Here is a 19,756-nt window from a genome sequence, read left to right as displayed (position 1 = left end):
ACATCACTGAATTGTCACGTCAACTCCAAAGACTTTTTTGATGCCACATTTAATATAAAATTTAATCAGAGTATAAAATTTTAATCAGAATATAAAATTTTAATCAGAATAATAACACTGATGAATTTCTTTAAAAACATCTTTCTAGAAAAAAACTTCATGAAGCTAAATTTTCTGAAAAAAGCATTTTTCTATCTTTATTTCAATGAAAATATTCTTACAGAGATTAATTATTTTCCGTGTACACATTAAAAGGAAGACTTGAGTCCCTGGTCAATTTTCATTCCTATGCAATCATACTGGGTGTAGCTTCTTCTACCATGAGTTTTGCATTGTTTCCAACAACTCTCTTTTCCTGATTGCAATTTGAGTCATCATTAATTTTATTTTATGTTTTCATTATCAATATCAGCTTAGGTTATTCAATAATTACAGGATGGATTATCTCCATACTCTAGGTAGCATTTTCCAGTTGAAACAAATTTTAGATCTCATTCTCCAGGTGGGGAATCTGAAGCCCAGAGGTTAAGTGACTGTTCCAAAGTCTCCTACCCATTTCATGTCTGAGCTGAGATTAGATTCTAGGCCCCCTGGCTTCCAGCCCAGAGGTTTTCTACTTCACAAGGGCACCCACCTCTGGAATGATGGATTGGCAGTAGTAAACTAGTACAGTTAAAATTGGAGCCTGCATACATATCTGCCGTAATTAAAGCAGGCCTGAGAAATAATATATCTTACTTCAGTGTTAGCTGTTCAGTTACATGCATGTGCCCTTCTGTAGACAGACAGAGTATCGGGATTTTTAAAAAGGTGCTAGAGGGCTTCCCTGGTGGCGCAGTGGTTGAGAGTCCGTCTGCCGATGCAGGGGACACGGGTTCGTGCCCCGGTCCGGGAAGATCCCACGTGCCGCAGAGCAGCTGGGCCCGTGAGCCATGGCCGCTGAGCCTGCACGTCCGGAGCCTGTGCTCCGCAACGGGAGAGGCCACAACAGTGAGAGGCCCACATACCGCAAAAAAAATAATAAAAATAAAAAAATAAAAAGATGCTAGAGCTCAGTAGGTGGTGAGGCAAGGTTCATCCAGTGTTAAGAAAGGTTATAGCTTTACCTGGGAATTTCTGATGTTAGTAAAAGAACAGATGCTGAAATTGGCTAAAATGAACAGAGGAAACATGGTGGGCAGAGCCTCAGAATGAGAGTGTACAGGGCAGGGTACAGGCAGAGCACACAGTCTGGTTTCTAATCTGGAGCGTAAAGGGTGAAAGCTGGGAGAGGAACCTGGAAAGAGATCATGGGACCTTGATAGGCAAAGGGGTGAGTGTTCCATTGTTTAAGTAGTAGGGGGCCACTGAAGGGTTTTTTTTTTCTAATTTTTTTTATTGTGATAAAATATACATAACAAAATTTGCCATCTTAACCATTTTAAAGTATACAGTTGAGTGGTATTAATGCATTCATAATGTTGGGCACCATCCATCTCCACAGTTCTTTTCCTCTTGTAAAGCTGAAACTCTGTAACTAAACACCAGCTCCCCATTACCCCTTCCCTAGAGCCTGGCAACCACCATTCTACCCCGTCTCTATGAATCTGACTTCTCTAAGTATCTCATATAAGTGGAAGCATACAGTGTTTGTCGCCATGGAAGATGTTTAAGCACATTTTCAAAGCTTTGGAAAGTTTAAAATGGCAGCAATAGGATGAATTCAGGGTAGAAAGAGGTCAGAGAAGGAGGATCCCCAGGAAATAGGGAGCCATGTTAGGAGCTGTATTGGAAGAAGGTTCTCCATCTACTTCCTGAGACCACCTTCTTGATACTTGATTCTGAGGTCCTGAAATAGAGGAGACAAGCTTTGTAATGTCTAAGCTGTGAGGACTGATCCCTGTTTGCGACATGGTGTTTCCTGTGTAGTTAAACCAGCTTGAAAGCTAAGTATCCACAGGGAGCACCTGGCATGCTGGTGTCATCCTGGTTCCCTCCTCCGGCAGCCACAGTGAGTCCCCCAGCCCCCAAAAGCACAAGCCCTGAGCCATGACTCATACTCTGACCCTGACCCAGGTTTGGCTTATGGAGTCCTCAGGACTGTGGTCTGCCACACTCTTCTCAGGGGCTTCTCCCTGAGTTTCCAACAGGAATCAGACCTTCTGTTAGGGGTTACATACAGAGAAACCAAGGGAAGGAGCCCACCACCCTCAAAGCTTGACTGTTTTGGAGAGTTGTGACCAATGGGAGGTGGTCTGAGGTAATGAGAGGAAGGTGGACTGTGGAGTTAGACCAACCTATGTGAATTTCAGTTTTGCCACTTACCGGCTGTGGGCTGGTCACTGGTGCATGGGGGTGTCAGGAAGGCCAAAAGAGACGCTAAGGATGGCTACCAATCCTTCAGCATTTGCAAGCCCTCAGGCCAGTGGTCTGCCACACACTTTCTTGTCCACAATTTTATGGAATACTCATAACTCCCCTGTAAATTATGTGATTGTATTTATTAATTTATAAATGTAGAAACAGAAGTTTCACCTGGAAAACTTGATTAAGGCTTCAAATAGTAATAGTATCTGAGATTTGACAGCCCACATCTTGCTCTTTCCCCGGCACCGCTGTGCTTTAAGTACCTGTGGGGGCCATGGAGCGGGAAGGATGGAATATTCTGGTTGGCCACAGGACCAAGGCTATAAGTCTGCCCTTGGTGGTGGTGGTGACAGAGGTGGGTAGAGTGTGGGTGGTGGCCAGTGTGTTTGGCAGTGCATCCAGTCCACATAGAAGATGCTGTTTTCGGGCTTCCCTGGTGGCGCAGTGGATGAGAGTCCGCCTGCTGATGCAGGGGACACGGGTTCGTGCCCCGGTCCAGGAAGATCCCACATGCCGCGGAGCGGCTGGGCCCGTGAGCCATGGCCGCTGAGCCTGTGCGTCCGGAGCCTGTGCTCCGCAACGGGAGAGGCCACAACAGTGAGAGGCCCACGTACCAAAAAAAAAAAAAAAAAAAGAGGCTGTTTTCTAAAGAAAAGCAGAGTCCTTACAAGGAGTAGGAAGATGGGGAAAGCCCGGCGTGCAGACAGAAAACAATTAACAACTACAGCTTCTTAATTGTGCTTTTCTAAAACTAACATCAACCATTTTGTTTCTTTGACTACACACAACTGAAAAATGGAGAAAAGAATAACCACAGTCCTTCAAGTGGAAGGGAAGGTCAGGCTAGGATTTCATCATGTCCACGGATAATCCACAGAGAGAATGACCGAGCTGGCCACCTGCCTCTCTTGAACTTTCTGATAATTCTTTTTTTTTTTTTTTAATTTAGAATTTTAAACATCTTAGGGAGCATTAGAAAGTATTTCTGAAGAAACCAACAGTTCCAGAAAGGTCTTCAGCAAGTCTTTGGTTGCACTGACAATATCAGAGTAAGCAAAGAGCAATAAATGTAACTATTGCATTCAACTACTTGATAGGGCATGAGAAGTTAAAACAATATTTAATGGAGGAAAGTAACTGTTAAACAGATTTGAGACAGTGATTACCAAATGCAGCTAATTCCTGGGAAGATGTTTTGGCTTTGTTACAGAAATTGTTAAACAGAATCTTCTTCTCTCTCCCAGCTCTTGATTTTTACCAAGAGGGATGGCCTGATTCATGGGTTCTTTGTCTCCATCTTCCAGACCTGGGGAAAGTTCTTCTGTCCACTTTTGGGAATCAGACTGTGGGCAGAAAATCAGACATAGCAATCAAAACATACCCCTGCCCTCAGTATAAAACTTGCCATCAAGAGCTTCACGGATTCTCCAGAAGCAGGCATTGAGGCAAAGTTTGGAGTGCACAATGTTTATCAGGGATTAACACCTGAGAAAGGAAGGGGTAGGAAGCAGAATTGGCAGAGGAGAAAACCAAACTATGATAGAGGCCTGACGAACCTTGGCCAACCTGCAAGGGAGCTCCAGAGGGAGTAGTTTCCATCAGAGCATCTTACATCAGACAAAAATGGTCAGGCCTTTATACCCACCCCCCTCACTTAGTCACCAAATGTGGGATGCCCCAGGAAGGGCATCATTTTGGGGAAAGGCTGTGCTCTGCAGCTGAGGCAGACCCCAAAGGAGCTGGAGGCCGTCTGCTGACTGGACTTCCCACAGCTGGGCCGCAAGTCCATCCTTGAAAGGGGATCTGATGATGCATCTGTCTACCACAAAGACCACCGAGACAATTCAGTTGCAAGCTCTCAGGGTTTGCGTGGGGGTGGGTGAACAGATAGCAGCAGCAGTTGGTGGATGGCCTAAGGCCACATGGGGTATTGGTCTTCCTTTGTTTGCATAATGTAAGCTTTCACTTGAGCTCTTAGTGTCATTATGTCTTCTATCTGCATTAGAAAGATGGATCCAGCCTTGTTTTTCAGTTCACACCAAGATTTAAGATAGGAACAACAGATCTTTCAGGGAAAAGAATCAAGAATTGTCTGGAAATATTTCCCTTTTTCAGTTATTTATTGCAGAATAAGGAATGGCTCCAAAACTTACTGGCTTACCACAACAATAATTTATTATTTCTCACAATTATGTGGGTGGAATGGGCTCCGTGGAGTGGTTCTTCTGATTGGGATAGGCCGAGGTCACACACGCAGCTGCATTCAGCTGAGAGTTTGGCTAAAGCTGGCTAAGGTAGTCTCCTAGGTAGTCTCCAAGGGAATCTCCTGTCCTCCAGCGCTCTCTCCATATGACCTCTAACCATGTAGTGTCCTGGCCTGGACTTCACAGCATAGCAGCAGGTCTCCCAAACTGAGAAGCAAAAGATGCCCATCCTTTTAAGGCCAGGGTTCAAAAGCCCCAGACTGTTATTTCCATTGCATTCTCTTGGTCAAAGCAAGTCACAGAGCAAGGCCATATTCCTCCTGATGGCAAGAACGGCAAAGAATTTGGAACCGTCCTTGTCCACTACATTTTCCTAAGCCATTGTGTCTCAACCCTTGCAAATATAGATTCCCAAGGCCTATTTCCAGATATTATGACTTTACTGGTCTGGGGTAAGACCTGAGCATCAATATTTAAGCTTCTTAGGGAATTGAATATGCATCTGGTTTTAGGGAACCCTAAACTGTGATGTCTTTTGTTCCTCTATTGATAAGGAAATGACTTCCATCTTGCAGGAAACCCTGTGGGGCTTACGTTTGGATAAACTTCCGTTCTGATGCCTAAAGGGTGCTCTAAACCCTGACCTATTTTACTTACTTACAGGCCAACCAGAAACCTGAGAACATAGATTTACTCTTAACAAACCAGCCATTGATCTGAAGCATCACATTTAGAAAAGTGTCCTCTAGTCAGCAGTATTTACTGGTATGGCTCTGGTTCTCTGAAATCCTCAGCCAAAACCTTAAACTAAATTTTAAACCTCAGTTCCCTGCCATGCATTGTAGGTTTACAAGTGATCTTTGTTCTCTCAAAATACTGATAGACCATTGGTAATTTAGACTCGTAGAAGAACTCTTTTATTTACTCAAAACATTAGCTTCCTTTTCCCAGCAGCATTCTGTCCCGTACTGAAATGATGCGATCCTCATGTGCAAAGTCTTTTGTTACTTTCCAACAAAGATACAACTAGATCAAGCAGGGTCTCCTGTACACATCATCCAGAAGAGTTCTCAGCAAAGATGTTGCCCACCAGTCACAGTGTGATTCTGGATATTAATTATTGATCAAATACTATTGATATAATAGATTGATACAATTAGTTCCATGCCAAAGCAAAAATAAAAATGCAATGATTTAGAATGAAGCCTTATCAGGAGTAAACTTAGCACTTCCATTAGGTGATCGTTGGTTATTTAATAGATTCCTAACCTGGGGTAAGGGTTTGTGGTTAGGATTCAAAGGGTCAATGAACTTAGAAGGGAAACAAATTGCAACTTTATTTTCACTAACCTCTAACTGAAACATCATTTCCTTCCATTATGAATGTAAGCAACAAACCACAGCAGTATTAGCAGTGCCTTTGACTTTGTCGCCATAGAAAGCAGAGATATTTTCATACCAAATACAGATACTGTTGCAAATAGCTAGAAACAATGCTTATGACCATCACTACTTTAAAGTTACAGGAGTTATCAGACCCACAGGTTGCTCTTCTATATGTGTTCATATAGAAGGATGTATGTTGATATATCACAAATTCATGTTTAGCTGTTTTGATCATTTCAATGTAATGGCTTCATTTGTGATCTATAATATATATGTATATATATTATGATATGTATCATAATATATATATGAGTGAATCATGTATTTAAAAACATTATTCTGGGGCTTCCCTGGTGGCGCAGTGGTTGAGAGTCCGCCTGCCGATGCAGGGGACATGGGTTCGTGCCCTGGTCCGGGAAGATCCCACATGCCGCGGAGCGGCTAGGCCCGTGAGCCATGGCTGCTGAGCTTGTGCGTCTGGAGCCTGTGCTCCGCAACGGGAGAGGCCACAACAGTGAGAGGCCCACGTACCGCAAAAAAAAAAAAAAAAAAAGAAAACATTATTCTGAGAGGTATCTTTAGGCTATACTAAACAGCCATAGGGGGGTCCAAGGCACACAAAAGACAAAGAACCCATGGATTAGACTATTTGAATTGTTGAAAATAATTCATAGACTCTCCCCAACCCAAACCATGGACCACCTTTGGTGACCTCAGATTGAGACGTTATGAGCTTGAATTTTATTTATTTTTTATTTCCTTGACGATTCTCACTACTTCTATTATATCACCATACTCAAGTGACATTATAGTTTAGGGACTAAGGTAATGAATACTGTGTTAGACCTGGCTTGGCTCCCAGCTCTACCACTTACTAGCTGTGTGACTTGGGCAAGTTACTTAACCTCTCCAAGAGGTTCCTCATCTGTAAACTGGGGTTGATATTAATACCTACCTCTCTTGCAGAAGGATTCATTATTAGAATTAATTAAGATAATGCTCATTTATTACTTGACACTCTGTCTGACATCTAGTAAGCATGTAATAAATATTTATTTTATTGTCTTTGTTGACCTCTCCTAGCATGAATCTGTTTTCACAGGGCAAGATGCTTCCCCCAACCCCATCTAACAGGGTCCTTAAGAGATATTATGTCTTAAAGGCTCAGATGATGAAATGGGCTGAGTATTATTCATCAGATAGGACTAGAAATACTGCAGTTGTATCCAGTTTTCCCTTCACCATAACAAGGAGACTGTCTTGATGAGAGATGGAAGAAGTAGAGGGGACTGGGGAGGTGTTCCATGTTTTGCTGCATGGCAGTCTAACAAAAGTATATGAAAATCACTAAACTGAGTGATGAGATGTTTCTAAAGCATTGAGTCCCTTCTAGTTTAACAATAATCTGAAACATCCCTGTTGGCAATAAATGAAGCATCCAGCCTTAATGCTTTGGTTCTGGTTTTGTTTTTGTTTTGTTTCATTTGTACTGAGCTTCTAACATATAGAAACAGGGAAGAAGAGGAATATAGGAGCTTAGATTTAGAGAGTAAAAAATAATCTAACAAAAACAAAAAACCAAATGTTTGGCAACTTCTTGCTCTTCTCCTGTCCAGCATGGATATGTGGGTGTTATTTTTGTTCCTCTATTTATTTTTTTATGCAGCAACCGGAGTCCCAAGGTTTCCATTCTGGCACCAGCTCTGTCTTCTTGTTTCCATTCTGGCACCAGCTCTGCTTGCCAGAGGGGGACTTCCACTTTTGCCTTTGTTTCCTTCAATTGCTTCTCTGTATCCTCCCCACTTACTGTTTTTAGATATAGGGTTCATCTCATCATCCCTGTGTTGGGCAGAAGGAAAAAGCACAACAGAGAACATGTTGAATTTCTTAAAGATTCATTTTTGTGAGTTTGGCAGCATCAGTAGGTGGGTTTTTTCTTTTCTTTTTTAGTTAAAAATTGAATAATATCCAAAAATACGTATCATACTTGTGTGAGATAAAACAAACAATGATAAATGAATACCCTTGTGCTTACCAGTCATTTAGGAAATGCAGCATTACCAGCCCATCCCCTTCTCTCACTGGCCCTTGAGGTAAACCACTGCCCTGGATTTTTTTTATCACCCTTTTACTTTTTTTTTTTTTCTTTTTTTTTTTGCGGTATGCAGGCCTCTCACTGTTGTGGTCTCTCCTGTTGCGGAGCACAGGCTCCGGACGCGCAGGCTCAGCAGCCATGGCTCACGGGCCCAGCCGCTCCGCGGCACGTGGGATCCTCCCGGACCAGGGCACGAACCCGTGTCCCCTGCATCAGCAGGCGGACTCCCAACCACTGCGCCACCAGGGAAGCCCACCCTTTTACTTTTTTAAAAAAAATTAATAGTTTTACTGCAGATATACATCTCTATAAATGATATTTTACTTTTCATGTTTAATTTTATATAAAAGGAATTATTCTGTATGATTTTGCAGTATACTTTTGCTCTTCAATACTTTGAGATTCATCGTGTTGATACATGCAAAATTGTGCTTCGTTCTTTTACATTGCTGCATAGTATTCCATTGTGTGATTATATCATTTGTCCATTTCACTGCTGATGGGCATTTGGGTTGTTTCCAGCTTTTTGCTACTATAAATATTGCTGCTGTACACAGTCTTGCAAGTACCTCCTTGGGCCTGCATGCAAGACTTTCTCTAAGAATAATTCCTAGAGGTGGAATGGATGAGTTCACAGAGTTTGAGCATCTTCAACTTTCTTAGGTAATGCCAAACTGTTTTCCAAATTGATTGTATTCTTTCCAGTAATGTACAAGGGTTCTGGTTATTCCACTATCTCGCCAACTCTTGGACTTGTCTCTAGGCATCTTTCAGCTGGGCTTGTTAAGTGGAAGGGGGCACTTAATGTCTTTTCCCATGTCTAATAAATGTGGTCTGTCTTCTTTTTCTCTTGCTCTCTTTCCCGTCTTCTTCTCTGGCTACCATCAATTGAAAGACTGTAGCATCCACATCCAGTGAAAGGGTGGAGTGGACATGTCATATCCAAGTCTTGGTACTGCTTTGGTTGTGTGGATGCACTTTTCTTTCTGGATGGCCTGAGCTGATGCTGGCTATCAAAATAACCAGCTTTAAAAAAATTAGAAATTTATTTCTTCAACACCTTATCACTTCAGCTTACCAACAGTGGCTCAGTATAAGAAGCAACTAATAAAATAGACATTTCAACTTAAGCCTGGATTTTCAGGCAAGGCCTAGACCACAGGGAGAAGAACCTGAATCTTTTTTCTAACACAGCACAAATCCCCTCACTTCCATCACTTTTCCATTGAAACGACAAGGACGTGAAGTTTTTTAGCCAGTCTCTTTGCTGTGAGTCTTACCAGAAAATTAAGAAGAATAGTAATTGGCAAATACTACTCACCAGTTCTTTAGCTAGCCTTTCTCACATCTGCTTTATAGTATCCTTCTCACTGACCTGATTTACTCACTTCCTACTGCTTGACACAGAAACCCCAAAGAACTACTTCAAAAGAAAAACACTGATTTTATACAAACCAATAAAAAACGTACAGCATTTTGGGGGACATAAAAAACAATGACTACCCTACATTATGAATTCTAGAATGAAACAGTTTTTGCCTTGTGGTGTTTTAAGAAAAGGCACAAATTTTAAAAGATGCTATTCAAGAACACTCTGAATATGTGTTTTTAAGTTGTTTAAACTTTTTCCCTTTTACAATAGCCTCATTAACTGGTCTTAACTAGTCTCATTTCTCTCTAACCTACCCTTCTCTCTGTGCTTTTTCCAAAATGCAAGTCCGATCCTGTTTTTCCTTGTTTAAAATCCCTCACTAACTCCCTGATACCTGAAGAATAAGGTCTGAACTCTTTACATAGAAGAGTAAAGATGTTTGATCTGGCCTCTGCTTCCTTCCCCAACCTGGACTCTCACTCTCCCTCCTTCTTAACTAAATCCTGAAAAACAAACCAAAACACCTTATAATTCCCCAAGCACACCTTACTGTTCTGTCAGCCAATAGTTCCCATGGATTCCCTCCGCTTTTCTTATAAGGCCCTTCCTACTCCTCTGACTGCCTGGAAAACCCCCATTTGCCTTTCAGAGTTAAGTTCCAGCATCACCTCTAGGAAGCCCTTTTCCCAGAATTCCTCCTTCTCTGCATCTCTCTCTATGTACATCTCCTGTTGCATGTACCACACTGGGTTTTCATTTGCCTCTTCAATTGCCTTCCTCCTCTGTTTGACACTGAGCTCCTTGAGGACAGGAATAATGGACAATTTATGATTGTAGCAAACCCCTTAGCACAGTTCCTGACACTCAGTAAATGTTCAGCGAATTAGAATTAAAATCAAATTGTCCCCTACCTTATGCCCACACCCCTCTCATTTGTGTGTATATTCAAATACTACAGTTCTCAAGGAATGCAATAGTTGCTCACCATTTGTACGCACCAGAATGTCTTCTAGGAAATAGACTAGACATACTGAGATGATGAATAGTTCAAAACAATGCCCATCAAACGAAAGGATGCATTGTTTATGTCCACTGAAAACTATTTCCTTTCTGTGTTACATAAGAGAAAAAAGGAGAAATATTCTGGGAAAGAAATTTATGGAAGGGGTTGTAGAAGTTTCATTATCTCAGTGGCTGACTAGTGTGTCCTCTCCTTTAAAAAAAAATTGAATTCTCGGTATTTGAGGGTTTTTTTTCCCTTTTCTTAAAAAAACATACAGCTTGCTTCTTGAAAACAAAGGCAATAATAAACAATAGCAACTCCCAATTTTACTCTGATTATTTGCCAAGGGTCCTCTTAGTTCATGTGGTTCTATTTCATTAGAGAGGACTGATGAGCTTAAAAAGAAGGCTACTAAATTAAGCTACCCAAATATGCACTTAGTTAATACTCAGGGTGCTAATTTATTGTATTATTTAAACTATAAATTGGATAGCAGATCTATTTGCTGAGGTATAACAGCTCAGCAATGATGCATAATTTTCTCTTAGCTATTGAGTGGTTTTCAATAATCTATTGAAATTTAACAGAGAACCATTTCATTATGGGAAGTGAATAAATACTAAGAAGGCTAACATTTAAAGTATTATCTGCACATGGAGAACGGGTTTTAAAAGTTAATGTTATTGAGGAACAAAGAGGAATAGGGGTTTGCCTTTTAAACAATAACTTTTCGCTGTTTCAATTTGAAGCATAACCAGATTTACAAAGTTGTTTATGGGAACAGTAAATGGAGCCAAAAAACAAACAAGGTAGAGCATGGAGTTGGGTAGAGAAATGGGCAGCATGAAGGAATAAAACAAAGTTGTGTTGCAGTATTGCTATGTTGTCAGCTGGACTAAGGGCATTATTTTTGCCTTGAACTCTTTGGTTCAACATATGGCATCATTGAAAATGTTGCACCATTCGCCATATTTTGTCTTCTAAATTCCTGGAACCTGGGGGCATTTGCGGGTCTGGGGTCCCCTTAGGCTGTGGGTCAGGAACACAGTTGAATGTAGATACCCTCTCTGGTCAGGAGTGGCCCCAAAAAGACCACCTTTGGAGTGTCTTAGGGGCTCTGATACACAGAAGGATCCTGACAACTTGGTGGTGTGGTCTTGAAACTATTACTGCCAGTAATACTAGAACTCAGTGGGGACAGGCAGGAATGGAAGCAGGCAACAGGACCTTCTTACCTTCCTGCAAATATTTGAAACCCAGCCCATCTGATATCCTGCGCCAAGGTTTCAGAGAAGATAATTTACCCATCTGAACGGATATTTCTTTGATTTATTTTGGGAAAGAGGAAGAATGCCTTAATGTCTGTTTCCCCAGGAACATCAAAATGTCAGAGAACCAGTGGTCTGAGAGTAAACCAGCTTGGGAGGGAGGGAAGCCACTGATCTGTAGTGTTTGCCAACTTCCGTGGTGTAAATGCTCCCACCATGGCTGATTTCAGGCTACCAACATGATGTCACCAAATGTAGAGTGGGGCAGCCACGTGTATAATCCAATCTCCTAAACCAGTGGGAAAGAACTCCAGCACACCACTGCTGGAGCTAGCCTGCACTACTGTTTGCAGGAAGCACAATTTTGGCAAGTTGGCTGGCTCTTGTTTCCATGTTACCCAGAAGACAGTGAGTCAGGATCTAAGTACTCACAACACTCCTGGCAGAGAGCATTTGCGGCTATAACCTCTGCCCTCTCCTCCCCCATTCTCATTCTGTCTTCCCAAAGAAAACTACAAATGTGGATCATAAAGCTAGATATTGAGTAAGGGTAATTAATGAACTGGATTGTGCTTTTTATCCTCTTGTGGATATCTAATATCAAAATTGGACATGGAGGGAGTAAAGTTCTGATTACTTTTTAATTGCATGAAACCCTGTGTTGTAAAGTGGGTTCTTAAAAGGGAAAAAAGACACAACTGCTTTTTGCCATTCTGCTGAGACAAGTAAGGTCTTGCTTGCTTGACATTTCTGTGTGGGGAGAAGAGGGTGTTGGGCATTGCATGAGGTGAAAGGGGGTGGAAAGAATGGGATGGATCCTGGTGTTGTCAGGCTTAAGGGATACAATTCACTCTAGACAGTTAAGCCTATTGACAGAGGTTTGATTTCTTATTTAAGTTGCTTTCTTACTTTAACTGGAACATTCTTTCCCATGGGAAGGAAAGATTCATAGCATGGAAATAAAAGAAGCCTGGAAGAGAAATATTTCCCCTCCTAAAGAAAATATTATAATCTATCTTTCCCCTCCTAAAGAAAATACTATAACCTATCTTTCTGAAAAAGTATAGTAAGGACGTTTACAGTTCCTAGTAACTTCTAATCTTTCTCTGCTCTTAAAGGGAAAACATATTCCTTTGACCATAAAAATTCAGATAATAATAGTATGATGACCTTTGGTTGAGTGCTTATTATTTGCCTGTATGATACGTGGTGCAAGCTTAATACACATCTGTGGACCAAGTGCCATGTAACATTTTATATGCATTATTTCTATGAATTCTCACAGAAAGTTAAATATTCTTAGCATGACTAACCATTCCAAATCGCCTGGCACTTTTTCAGTGTTAGCACTAAAAGTTTTATGTTCACAGTAACCCCTCAGTCCTGGGCAAACTGGGACAACTGGTCACCCTAATTCTTATCTCCATTTTACAGATGGGAAAATAGAGTTAGTTAAGTCATTGTGCCCAAGTCATGGAGCTGGGCTCCAACCCAGATCTGCTAAATCCTGAGTCCATGCCTTTAAGCTTTTATTGTTGTTCTTAATAGAGTGGGGTTGGTTTGACCCATGCTATTATTGTGTCATAATCAAAAGTGTAAATCCTAAATTATGATATTGTTGCAACTGATTAAGTTAGATGGTGTACCTAGAGAGCCTCTTGGGAACTGTAAGGTAGCATCAAAGCTTTATATTGACTACTCTAGAAACGATGCCACTGCGATGGCTACATTTAGGTCAGCTAAAGCACCCTTTCCCCTCAATAATTATTTGCTACCCTAGAACTTACAGTGGTGAATCTGAAGGCATTTTCCCTGAGTGTTGTGGGAGCAGCCCTGAGCCTTGACCTTCACTTTGTTTTTTGGTTTTTTTTTTGAAAGTGACTTGCCTCACTCTTTGTTAAGAGGTGGCTGCTAACAAGCTTTGGCTTATTTTTTATTCTCATTACCAAGTACCCTTTCTTTTTAGTATATTTTTTATTTGAGTGCATATTTATTTTATTTCTACTCAGGGTTAGTGTCTGAAAACAAAAAGGTAAGAGTTTGTAAATGTGGAATGGAATAAAAATAATAAATGAAATTTAGTATAAATCAGAAACTAACAAACAAGATTCTCTTGAGTGTCTGCATCAACTCAACCTGAAGTAGAAAACAAGGATTATAAACTATCCTATATCACCTTCCTCCCAAACCTGCTTCAGCCATGTGCCTCTTTTCTTCTTTCTTGGTTAATAACATCACTTCTTGCAAAGCTGCACATGTCAGAAGCCTGAAATGGGGAGGATGTTTGTGTGTTGGAGGGGGGGGGGTGCTTTCACTTAAACTTTATGTCTGATTAATGACTAATTTTATTATTTCTGTCCCAGCACCTCTCTTCCCTTCCCCTTCTCACCATCTGTCTTATGAGCCTACATCATCTCTCACCTGAAGATCTAGTCTCCTAATTTACCTCCTTACCCCAGTATCATTTCCTTCCAAATCAGCCCCCTCATTACATATTAAGTCACCTTTCTACAATGCAAATCTGAGCGTATCACTACTCTGCTTAAAACCCTCTAGGATATATCCAGAATAGGCAAACCCATAGAGACAGAAAGTAGATTAGTGATTGCCAGGGACTGGCAGGAAGAGGGGAATGGAAAGTGATTGCTAATGAGTATAGGGTTTCCTTTGGGGTGATGAAAACATTCTGCAACTAGATAGTGGTGATGGTTGCACAACACTGTGAATATACTAAATGCTACTGAATTGTTCACTGTAAAATGGTTAGAATGATAATTTTATATTATGTGTATTTTAACACACACACACAAATCCTATAGGGTAAGGTCCATGCATCCCAGCAGCCTGTCATATGGGGTTTACCTGTTCAACTGTCCCTTCTGCTTTCCCACTAACTCTTTACAACTGAAACCTCTTTGGGGTTACTGCACGTGCCATGCAGTTTCATGCCCCACTGTTTTCTGTTTTCGTTTTTTTTTTTGGCTGCGTTGGGTCCTCGTTGCTGTGCGTGGTCTCCTTCCAGTTGAGGCAAGCGGGGGCCACCCTCCGCTGCTGCGCGCGGGCCTCTCACTGTCGTGGCCTCTCCTGCCGCGGAGCATGGGCTCCAGGCGTGCAGGCTTCAGTAGTGGCATGCGGGCTCAGTAGTTGTGGCTTGCGGGCTCCAGAGCCCAGGCTCAGTAGTTGTGGCACATGGGCTTAGTTGCTCCCCGGCATGTGGGGCCTTCCTGGACCAGGGCTCGAACCCACGTCCCCCACATTGGCAGGCGGATTCTCAACCACTGCCACCAGGGAAGCCCTCCCCACTGTTTTTGAACTCACAGTTTCCTTTGTCTTTAGTGCATCCCTTTCCCCCTCCCCACCCACCATTGTCCGGAGATCTGCTCCTCCAAGACTCCTAGGAAGTCCCCCCTGACACATCTCTGTCAACACCCATTGTGAATTTCCCTCTCTATTTCATCTCAAAAGGCACAACTGAGAAACCTTTATTGCCAGGTCCATGTTTCTAGTTGTGGGGAGCATTGTATTGTTTTCTAAAATGTAAAGTGGAATGAAGCTTTAAAGTGTTTTGTATAACCCTTTGAAAATTCATGACATCTGGAACACATGAGTTTAGGGGTTTCAGTGTGAAAGCACCCAAAAAATACAGTTTCTGGTGATGAGACCATTTCTATCCAGGGAGCCTTGAGATTAATCTTGTCACATTTAAATATGTAATCATGACCCTGTCACATTTTTTTACACAGCTCTAAAAACTCTGTAGTGATTTGTGTTCTTGATTCGTGAGTGGTGAGTGGCTTGGCTATAAACAGCAGAGTGGGTTTTGTTTCAGCACTCATAAATTTATTTCTGAGGTTAACGTCAGTAAAATGCTGTATGGGAATCTGATAGAGAACATCAAAATTTTTTGGTATGTGAAAAAGACTTGGTTCCTAAATGAGCTTTTCTTTCCAATCTTAATGACATCATTTATGATGTCATTTGGTCATTACATGTGGCAGCTCAGAATTGGACCAGGGATCAGGCAACTCACTGTGAATAAGAATTATAACACCTAACCCCTGTCATCTCGTCTTTACCACTTGTTTATCATGGATGTAGAAGGTGGATGTGTGTGTGTGAGAGTGTGTGAGAGAGACTGTGTGGGTGTGGGTGTGGGTGTGTATAAACACCAGGAGAGCAGATGATCAGGAAAAAATACACTAAGGTGAGGTCATGAGTAGACGTTAACCACATTTCTCTTTGTATTCTCCCTTGATGTAAGAACAGAACTGCCTGGTTTCTCACAAAATAGAAAGTTGGTTTCAATAGCGGTTCTCAAAGCGTAGTCTTTGGACCAACAGCACCAACATTACTTTGGAACTGTTTGAAACACAAATTCTTAGGGGCCTCCCTGATGGCAAAGTGGTTAAGAATCTGCCTGCCAATGCAGGGGGCACAGCAGTCTGCTTTAACAAGCTCAGGTACTTGTACGCACGTTTGTTTGAGAACTACTGTGTTAACTCGCTTAAACCAAGATTTTTCCATGCTAATGTAGGAACACAATGTTCTAGGTTGGTTAGGTTGATACAAGCATTTTGATCTTGGATTTTGAATACAGATAATTACTGGAAGAATAATTACAATGGCTGATATTTCTTAAGTACCATCCCAGGCCAGGCACTGTGCCAAGTGTTCCAATGGATATTATTCCATTAATTCCTTATACAACTATCCCAGGACATAATATTTTATTCTCTGCTGTACAGTTAAGGAAACAGAAACTCAGAGACATGAAGTTAATTGCCCAAGGTCACACAGCTTGCTGTGCCTCTGGTCGTGCTCCTGCACTTTGACTCCCGAGCCCAGGCCATCAAGCACTATGCTATTCCCCCATTAGTGGCAGCTCTGGTCTGGAAGACAGGATGACCTTTAGCTCCTGAGTATTCAGTTTATTACTGTTCTGGATGGTTGCCACCAAACTCATTGCCAGCTTAAGCAGCTGGGTTTTGTCATAAACATGACTTCGTTAAATGTCCTCGGCTGAGCTGAAGCTGCATAGAAATCACTCATCGGATTCCTGCCAAGGCCGGAGAATTGGATGAGAAGCTACAGGAAGAGAATTCTAGCCTGGGATAGTGGGGGCAGCAGAAGTTTCCCTCCAGAGCCACATGCACGGGCTCTTGTCACAGATGTGTTTACTTTCAGTCTGTGACAAAAAGTGGGACACGGTGGGTTTCCAGATGCAAGCTGGAACACAAATGGTAGATGGACGCCACTGTCAGAGCAGCAAGGCACAGATGACGGCCTTGCTGGAGGGTAGCATAAAGCAGATGTCTCCAGGGGTATATGAGGGGTAAGGCCAATCTCAGTCCTTACCTACCTCAGAGGGCTGTTCAGAGGCGAGTGAAACGTTCTGTGACTAAGCCGTAAAGTTCTGTTCAAAGTAAGGAATTATTGTGTAAGTACTGCAATTTGATTAAAAACACTGGTGTTTGCATTAGAAGCCAGGGTTCTAGCTGCTTCCTCCACTTACAATTGTATGACCTGGACAAGCCCCCTTATAGCTCCAAACAGTCTCCTCGACGCTGCCGTGAAGGGTGCTCTCTGCCGTTGTTCAGGGCACAGCTTCTACAGCTGTGAGCTGCAAAATAAAATTCATCTAATAACGTTGATCCACTTATCTCACACAAGGTTGGAAGATGGTGGGTGTTGGGGGGAGGGGGTAATATAATCAACACACTATGCAAATATATATATATATATATATATATATATATATATATATTTTTTTTTTTTTCTGCTTCAGTTCTTTTCAGATTGATGCAGGTACAAGGCCGGCCTCTAATAAAGGGACTTTTTAAAAGTAGTCTTTAATTCTTGATTGTGATTCAGCAGCTAGAAGTCACTGAATGTGATTGCTTTACTGCATGTGTTCACTTACATCAGCCACTACTAACTCCTGTCCATTCTCCACATGTGCAACAGGACCCCTCAGGCCACAGGGATCTCTCCTGCATGTGCCCTCCCAGCACTCAGTGTCGGTTCTTTCCCTTTTTGAATCATGAAGGCCTGCCCTTGTTGTAGAGAGGTCCTTGGGACATTGGCTGAAACCATAGACTTTCCGAGTGCAGAGCCTGGCGTTAAGGGTGGCCCCTTGTAGGCTCTTGTGTGAGTCTGAACTCACCTCAACTACAGAAGTTTTAAGGATGCTTTATATATCCTGAGAGCTGACAGAGGGGTCCATTGTTATCCAAACTTGTTGAGTTTACCCCTAAGACTAGTGGATTCCGTTATATGTAAATTATACACAGAATTTGGGGAGAAGTATACTGATACCCCCATTTTACTTTGGAATGTGTCAAAAAGATAAGGTGGATTAATAGATGGATAGTGAGATCCATCTGTAAGAAGACAAGACAATATCTAAATGGTGTATATATGAAATTCTTTCAAATTTGCTATATGTTTGAAAATGTTTCATAATAAAATGTCAGGAAAAATAGAATGTTCTCTTTGCTGCTCAAAACTGGGCTTTTAAAATTTCAGCTATCAAGGATTTCTCTTTTGTTATTGTTTTAATTTTTTGGAGTATCAAAATATCTCCTTTATTAATGGTACAGGCTAAGGTGGAAGGTATAGCTTAGTGTGACAGCCAAGTGGACCAGCTAACTGAAGGGTGGAATTAAGTAGATTCCTCCACCCAGTTGAAGGCAGAGCTGGTCTCGGGTAGGTCTCCCCACCTTAGTGCCATAACCGGGTAAGAATTACAGCACAGCACGGGGGCGCAGACAGCTCCGTCCCAAGAGGAAAAAGACAAGGAGGAATTTTCCAGTTCTATACATGTCAAAGATGAATGCAACTTGGTATAAAATTGAATAACTACACAATTTTAAAACTTTCTTACCTTAAGGTACCTATTATTAATGCTATCAAAAGCAGACAATCAGCATATCCAAAGGCATGGATTGATATAATATGTTCTTTATTTCATGTAAGCTTTAAGAATACTTTAATCCAAATTAAAACTTTCCATTTATCTGGAATATCCGATTCTCGAAATTTCAGTTTTTCTTCTGTATTTCTTCTTTAAGGTAATTGTTCGAGGTGGAGGCCACATTTTGCCTATGATCAGCCTTTGAGATCTTTTGACATGATTAATCGATTCATTTTTGAAAGAGGATGGGATCCTTATTGATGGATCAGCTACTTTCCTAAAAGAGAACGTCAGGGATTTTAATCTTTGAAAAGAAAATTTTCAAAACAGAAAATGTCACATAAATAAGAAAATTATCTTTTTCAATCTGCAAAATGTTTCTCATCAATAAAAATTATCCTTGAAACAAGTGAGGTTCTGTTTTGGAGGATCACTACAAAATTAACTGTAAGAAGATGCTGTGCGTGAGTTAGAATTAACATCTTTTAACTTAGAGGATGGAAAAGGATGGATTCTGAGACACCGATTCAGATGGAAATGGATAAATAAATGGGATGTTGGGGCCTTGAATAGGAATTTTAAATTCCTTCTAAAATGATGTGAAAAGTACAGTAAATGAATAAAGTTGTAACTACATCTTGTTGTATAAATAACAGAAAAGTTTATCATACCATGCGTCTGAAGGGATTTGGTAAATATCAGGTAAGAACATCTGACATCATTCCAAAGGAATGGGTGACCTTATAATAGTGGTGAGGAAGAGACTTTGGAATGTAGAAAGTCTTAGCAAGAAGGGTAGCTTGGAATTCTTTGAATTAGAAATCTTATATGTAAAAGAAATGATGTACTGATTGACGATAAGCAGAGGATCTTAATCAGAGAACATACTAAATCTTGGCCTTTTCTTTCTTCTTTTTGTTTTTTTTTTTTAGTTCGTCGGTTCATTTGAAATATACGCATTTATCAAACAGCCTGCAGGCCACATTAGTTATGAGCCATTTTTAATTTGGGTTTTAAATTCTGTACTTTTTTTAGCCAAATAAAGAATAACCTATTTTTGTATAATAATTGTTGGAATATCAAAAAAATTTGAGATCATCTTGCTTCAAAATATATACATTTATAAATATGCATACATGAGTAATTTTCCAACTAAAATATCACATCTC

At 41.1% G+C, this 19,756-nt stretch overlaps 1 protein-coding gene across 1 annotated transcript in view; it reads left to right on the top strand.

Moving 5' to 3' along the window:
* CPVL (carboxypeptidase vitellogenic like) overlaps positions 1-18,848 on the top strand; it is a 101,323-nt gene extending 82,475 nt beyond the window's left edge. The window contains 2 exon segments of the mRNA XM_060108548.1: positions 18,745-18,772; positions 18,775-18,848. Of these exon segments, the coding sequence (XP_059964531.1) occupies positions 18,745-18,772; positions 18,775-18,848 (102 nt within the window).
* Positions 18,849-19,756: the final 908 nt, after the last annotated feature.

This window comes from Mesoplodon densirostris, chromosome 9 (assembly GCF_025265405.1).
Source record: "Mesoplodon densirostris isolate mMesDen1 chromosome 9, mMesDen1 primary haplotype, whole genome shotgun sequence".
In the NCBI taxonomy this organism is placed as follows: Eukaryota; Metazoa; Chordata; class Mammalia; order Artiodactyla; family Ziphiidae; genus Mesoplodon; species Mesoplodon densirostris.
Note: the sequence above shows the minus strand (reverse complement) of the source record. Positions and strands in the feature narration are given on the sequence as shown.